This window comes from Alligator sinensis, unplaced genomic scaffold (assembly GCF_000455745.1).
Source record: "Alligator sinensis unplaced genomic scaffold, ASM45574v1 scaffold651_1, whole genome shotgun sequence".
Lineage (NCBI taxonomy): Eukaryota > Metazoa > Chordata > Crocodylia > Alligatoridae > Alligator > Alligator sinensis.
The window spans coordinates 1,188,350-1,195,283 of record NW_005842014.1 but is presented as its reverse complement, the minus strand read 5'-3'; the positions used below and the strand labels follow the sequence as shown (position 1 = coordinate 1,195,283).

Here is a 6,934-nt window from a genome sequence, read left to right as displayed (position 1 = left end):
TCTTCAGCTGACTATGTACAGTGCAGAAAAAAAATCTCTCCCTTTGAATTTCTGTCTATGAGAAATGTTCATCCCCATTTTGGTCATGCTTAGGAAAAACCTCTGGAGCTCAGTTTACCTTCGGTGGAAGTGTGTAAGGAATACATTTATCTATATATATTTTACATAGGAATTATATTGTGTGGCTAGCAATAGTAGGAAACATAAGAGTAGCGCAGGGGGAAAGATGCTTATTTTCCCTCTGGCTAATTTACCCTGACCTCCTCACCATCCCCACTGTCTCTTCATCTGACTGGAAGAGTTAAACTCATGTGAAAATCAGTAACTGATCCAGTCAGTCTGCATCCTCTAAAGTGCATACTGCAAGTTCAGGGAAAAGCCTTCAATATACTTCAGTGATGAATGACTTTACTACCCATTTTGCTAGTGACAGGCCAGTTCTTGGCACGTGCAGCATTTGGGCTTCTAACTCCTTTTGCAGAATTTCACATAGATTTTTACTTTAATTTTTAGCCAACAGCCAGCACCTGATGCTGTGCCCTAGTCAGCTGGGCCCTAGATTTCTGCTCCACTCATCTACACTCTTCGGTGGAGCAGATAACAAGCCTGTAGGTCACACTTCCATGAAGATTACACCTACTCCATGCTGTAGAAAAGGGCTTTCAATTCCACATAACATGCGGATGAGAACCAGGCTTCAGAGATTAGCATTGCCTGTGGGTAATGGCATGGAGAAGGGGCACTGCAGCTTCCATACCTAAAGCTGACCATGGCCGGAGGGAAGGAAAGGCTTACCAGACCTCAGTGGTACTATTCTGCTTCACTCCTCCCTGGGCTCCATGTGATTGCTCTATGGAGCTCACATGGAGAAGACACGCATGCTTGCTTCCCACAGCTTGGTGAAGCTCTCCTGGGAGCAGAAATGAAATGCAGTGCTGTATTATCTTCCCTGGAGAGCCACTGTATTGGCGGTGATCACCTTGGATTCAGTGCAGCCAGATTGCTAGGGTTCTGGGGCTGAGATCAGAAGTACAAGGGCTTTATGAGGACCTCCTCATGGCTTCCTAGCAATCCAGAAGTGCTCTGGCAGGCCCTGCAGCTAATTTAAGCAATAATCGTTGCATAAAGGATCTTGGGGCTGGTGAGTGGCATAAGGTGAGGGAATCTCCATCTAGGCAAGTTGGAGAAATGTCGTTCTCTTCAAGTCCTTCCTCCCAGGGATTTAACCATACGGTGTGCTCCAAACAGAAGTAGAACATGATGTTCTTTGGGGTGAGCTCAGTTATATTGGCTTTGGCTTGAGGTCGGCCAAAATCTGGGCCAAAGTGGTGTTACCCATTTTGCACCTTGGAGCAGAGGTTTTCTTGAGAGGACAGTGAAAAAACCGGAGCATAGCCCACTGGTTAAGCTGTACCATTGCAGTAAACCCACATACTTATTTCTCTAGTGTAGATGCAGCCTTCGGGAATTAGTTTCTTTGCTGCTCTTTTAATATTGTTGCCATCCACAGCAGATCAATGCTAACACTTGTGTTGTTTAAGTCATGGGATCTGAGAAACATGGTTACATTTGATTACTTGGCATGTGATTAATGAAAGGGGGCTCTGGCCATTGTTAACAGATGGAAGGTTGCTACTCTGCACATCTAAAATCTCTACAAAATAATAATAATAATAATGTGCTGAGCAAAGGGGATTTTACCTTCCTGCTTGGAAAAACAAAATGTTACATTAGCACCGGATGAAAGATTTTCTTTTTTTTTTTTTTTTATTTTAAAACCTCTGTAAAATCAGAGCAATGGGTCATTCCAGCATTCAGCCAATTTAATTAGCAATCTCGGAGTAATCATGGTAATGTGCCAAATCAGCAAAGATGTCATTGGGGTTCTTGCAGTTCAGGTTGCAAAAGCAAGCGTTGATCCACATGATTTTCCAGGAAAACCCAGTTCCGCCTGGGCACTCAAAACTCACTTCAATGGTCTTTGACTTGTAGGGTGTGCAACACCTGTCGTCTGTGCAGACCCCACAGTATTTTGGTCTGTATGTTTTTTTGCTCACGCAGCCTGAAATGGTGTAGTTCATCGGTTCATCAGCTCTATAGACAGCCAAGCATTTCTTCCCAGGCTAGATCAGGGTGGGAGGGCAGAAAGAGAGATAAAGATTAAATTCTTTGTTCATGAATCTTAATTGTCTTTTTCTATCTGCCTTAGCTACCTTCTTCCAAGCACTAACACTTCCTTTATGTTAGCAGTAAATCCTGTCAGAAATGTAAATGTAAATGGTGAAAAACAATGACATTTCTGACTCGCTTCCATTTCTTAGGATTCAAAATGGGATTCGTTTGCATTTATTTTTATAGAATATATTTCCAATTCTTTTTTAGTTTTGAAATGTCATTCCCTCCCATTCTCCTTTTCTATCACTGAGTGCAATAACATGAATAAATAATATCCAAGGTTAGTATTTTTCCTTTTTTTCCCCCTCAGTTTGTTTAATGTCCAAGTTCAACTTTGCAAAACTTCCCCAACTTTGGCAAAGTCATCAAGTGGCAGACTTTTCTTTTTCCCTTTGTCATTTAATCTTCTTTTTTTCCAAGGTGATCAGGTTGGCTGAAGAGTTGGAGCAGGAAAAGATGAGTTAAAAAAAAATCCAACCAACCTGTGGACGTAATTCATTTTGGAGGAACAAAGCATGTGTTCAAAATTTTGAAAACTAAACTCAGTCAAATCTAAAAAAAAAGTTTCACTTAATAACACTTCCCTATCAAAAATTGTAGGAAAAAAATATTAAAATGTTGTTTTTCCATGACGCATTCAATTTCTGATAAAAACACAATGGAAAACCTTCAACCAGCTGTAATTAGCAGTTCTCATCTGTTTTATTAGGTTAGCATTGTTACACCACATTTCAGCCCAGCTTGAAGGTCCAGAACAAATGTGTATGTGCCACTTAAACGTTACTTACAGCTTAATTTCAAGCTATGAGGACAGGTATCAGCAGAAAGATTGCGCGGCTTTGGCCATGCTTCTCAGTAAAACACAAGCTCATTTTTGTTTTGAACCAATGTAAGACCCCCAAATCTTGCCATCCTGAATTATTCACCAAATGACAAATTTAGCCTGAAGGCATGGACCATTTACCATTTGCATTGTGGATTCAAGAATCAAACTGATTCTTCAGGGAGGAAAGGAAGAAACTTCTCAAAAGAAAGCTGGTCTCACCACTGACCAGGGAAAAATATTCAAAGTTCACTTTTGTTGGAAGATTGACCTCATTCACACAAATCAAAGCAAATGCAACCCCCCTCCCCTCCCTTTAATTTTCAGGACTTTGAATGTCATCAGTCATAGACTACTTTACACATCCCTCATTTGGAAGGTCACATGGATTTATGCACCTGGAAATGTACTTCCCCCATCCCTCCCTGGTTGCAGGCGGAAAGTTTCCACAGTTATAGCTACATAGAAAGATGCCTCGCAGCTTCCCATCAGGCTTTTTGTTAGCTGAGTTATGGGCGAATCTGAACTAGTGATTGGCACAGGCGCCTATGCTGCTGTCACTTCCAGGGGCTCCTGAGTGGCTTTAAGCAATCCTCCCACAATGGGAGTTGTTCATATCCAGGATATGAATAGAGTTGCTGGTGGTATGTGGAGACATGCTGACCTACCCCCCCCTCAGCCAGAATGCATTTAGGTCAAAGCATGCATTTGCTAATCATGGCATTCCCATCACTTTTGTTTGCAAAAGGTCACCATCACGCTTTCCAAAGGGCAGCCCTCCCAGGGCGCGCACACAGCATGTTTTTGGCCAATCAGTGACCTGGAAGAGAAGCTGGGAAGTGGTCCTACCTTAATGTGTTTGGTTATATCCGCTTCACACGGCCGCAAGTTGCAGAGGCGACTTTCTTTCATGAGCTGGCACTGCGGGTTATCATTGGAAATTCTTGTTGCTATCCCCAGCCCGCAGGTCTTCGAGCAGGGGCTCCAGGACGAGGTGTGAACAATGCAGTTCTTCTGCCAGGATTCATTCTCTCCCGCGTAAGCTATGGAACAGATTAACATTCATTACTCATTGGGACAGGTTTCTACACACATGTCCCTTCTAGGTCTCGCTCTATAGTTAGGCCAATAAACCAATGAATAATTGCATTGAATGGACATAGCATCCATGGGGCCGGATGCAATGCATCCAAAGGTGCTGAGGGAATTGGCTGATGTGATTGCAGAGCCATTGGCCATTATCTTAGAAAACTCGTGGCAAAAGGGGGAGGTCCCAGACTACTGGAAAAGGACAAATATAATGCCCATTTTTAAAAATGGGAAGAAGGAGGATCCAGGAAACTACAGACCAGTCAGCCTCATCTCAGTCCCCAGAAAAATCATGGAGCAGATTCTCAAAGAATCCATTTCTAAGCACTTGGAGGAGAAGAAGGTGATTAGGAACAGTCAGCACGGATTCACCAAGAGCAAGTCATGCTTGACCAACCTCATTGCCTTCTATGATGAGATGACTGGCTCCATGGATATAGGGAAAGCAGTGGACATACTATACCTTGACTTTACCAAGGCTTTTGATACCATCTCCCACAGCGTTCTTGCAAGCAAGCTGAGGAAGTCTGGGTTGGATGAATGGACTGCAAGGTGGATAGAAAGCTGGCTGGATTGTTGGGCTCAGTGAGTAGTAATCAATGGCTCAATGTCTAGCTGGCAGTCAGTATCAAGTGGAGTGCCCCAGAGGTCGGTCCTGGGACCGGTTTTGTTCAGTATCTTCTTTAATGATCTGGAAGATGGGATGGGTTGCATCCTTAGCAAGTTTCTGGATGACACCAAGCTGGGAGGAGTAGTAGATACACTGGAGGTTAGGGCTAGGGTTCAGGGTGACAAATTGGAGGATTGGGCCAAAATAAAGCTCATGCGATTCAGCAAGGACAAGTGGAAAGTGCAAAACAATCCCATGCACTGCTACCGCCCAGGGACTGACTGGCTGGGCAGTAGCTCCGCAGAAAAGGACCTGAGGGTTACAGTGGACAATAAGCTGAATATGAGCCAGCAGTGTGCCCTTGCTGTGAAGAAGCCTAGCAGCATACTGGGCAGCATTAGTAGGGGCATTGCCACCATATCGAGGGAAGTAATTATTCTGCTTTCTTCTGCACTGGTGAGGCCACATCTGTAGTACTGTGTCCAGTTTTGGGCCCCTCACTACAGAAAGGATGTGGACAAATTGGAGAGAGTCCAGCAGAGGGCAACAAAAATGGTTCGGGGGCTGGGGCACATGGCTTATAAGGAAAGGCTGAGGGAACTGGGTTTATTTAGTCTGCAGAAGAGAAGATGGACGGGGGATTTAATAGCAGCCTTCTACTACCTGAAGGTGGGGATTCAAAAGAGGATGGAGATGGACTGTTCTCAATGGTGGCAGATGACAGAACAAGCAACAAACAGTCTTAAGTTGCAGCAAGGGAAGTTTAGATTGGATAAAACACTGGAAGAGGTTACCCAGAGAGGTTGTGGACTCTCCATCCTTGGAGGTTTTTAAGACCCAGTTAGACAAAGCCTTGGCTGGGATGATATAGATGGGGATGGCCCTGCGATGAGCAGGGGGTTGGACTAGATGACCTTCTGAGGTCCCTTCCAACCCGAATTTTCTGATGCTTTGATTCTAGTCATAGACAAGTAGAGCTGGAAGGGACCTTGAGAAGTCATCTAGTTGAACCTCTGCCTGAGTCAGGATCATCCTTATCCAGACCATCCTATACAAATCCATTTTCTAGCCTCTTAGCAAATCTACACTGTCAACCCTGACACAACAGAAGACATAACACCCTAATCTGCCACTGGTAAAGCAGGGGGGCCACAGCAGCCAAAGTCCTGCTGCTGCAAAGGTTGTTAATATACCCTCAAGGCCCAAGAAGAGGTCCACATTCTGCTTGACTCTGCTTTTCTACTAAACTCAAGTTTTGTCTCCCCCTCATCTCCACACAGTGTCCTTACTGAGACCTAATTGATGGTCTCTGTGGGGCAGGGACTGTCTCTATAGCACCTAGCACAGTGGGCCCCCTTCTTTGTTCTGGCTCCCAGATGCAACCATACATGAATAATTGAAGCTGCCAATGCAGGACAGAGATGAGACTGGAACCATTGGAGATGGTTTAGATACCGCTGATCCTGCTTTAAACAGGAGATGGCTTAGATGGCGTTCTGAGCGCCCTTCTAGCCCTGTTTTTCTATGAAGTTTAATTTTTCTGCTGATTTATGATTGATAGTCCATGACTGATGATTTCATGGCTAAGGGATCTAGTATGCAGTTAGAGTCTTTCATCTGTAGACAGGGGAGGACACATCGGCACACTGGATTGGAAGGGGCCTGCAGCCCATCAGGCCCTTTCCCTGACTTGGCAGACAACCATTTGTCCAAAAGACACACAGGAGCACCTATTCTGGTTCCTCTTGCATACCGCAGCTGGAGAAGACCTTATTCAAAAAAGCCCTGTGTCGCACACAAAATAAAAAGCAAAAGAGATGGGAGCACTGCCAGTGCACTGGGCATGGCGGTGATTAGCCCACTAGGAGCCACTCAGAACCAGGCTGCTCTCAACTTGTAATGCATTCACACACTGTAGTGCAGGCTCCCGCAAACAGATACTGAGGGACGGTCCCTACCCTGAAGGATGTCTATTCTAGATAGACAAGACAGCCAAAGGAAGTATTATTGCCTCTATTTTACAGGTGGAGAACTGGGCCGCAGAGATTAAGGCCCAGCTCCTCCAAGAAAACCAAAGTAAGTTAGACATCTAGGTTTCTTGGAGGATCTGAGTCTATGGGACTTGCCCAGAGTTATACAAGGATCTGGAGTTAAGAACTGAACACCAATTGCTTGAACCCGAGTGCAGGGCCTCACCTCTGCTTTGGACTGTTTGAAGATGATGAAGGATGGTCCAG

At 44.7% G+C, this 6,934-nt stretch overlaps 1 protein-coding gene across 2 annotated transcripts in view; it reads right to left on the bottom strand.

The window, feature by feature from the left end:
• Window positions 1-59: 59 nt before the first annotated feature.
• The window catches only part of WISP1 (WNT1 inducible signaling pathway protein 1), a 52,976-nt gene continuing 46,101 nt past the window's right edge, over window positions 60-6,934 (bottom strand). For both annotated transcript variants that reach the window (XM_006021983.2, XM_006021984.2), the window contains 2 exons: window positions 3,848-4,041; window positions 60-2,123 (listed from right to left, as the gene is read on the bottom strand). In XM_006021983.2, the coding sequence (XP_006022045.1) occupies window positions 1,824-2,123; window positions 3,848-4,041 (494 nt within the window). In that variant the 3' untranslated portion in view covers window positions 60-1,823. The remainder of the gene's footprint in view (window positions 2,124-3,847; window positions 4,042-6,934) is intronic.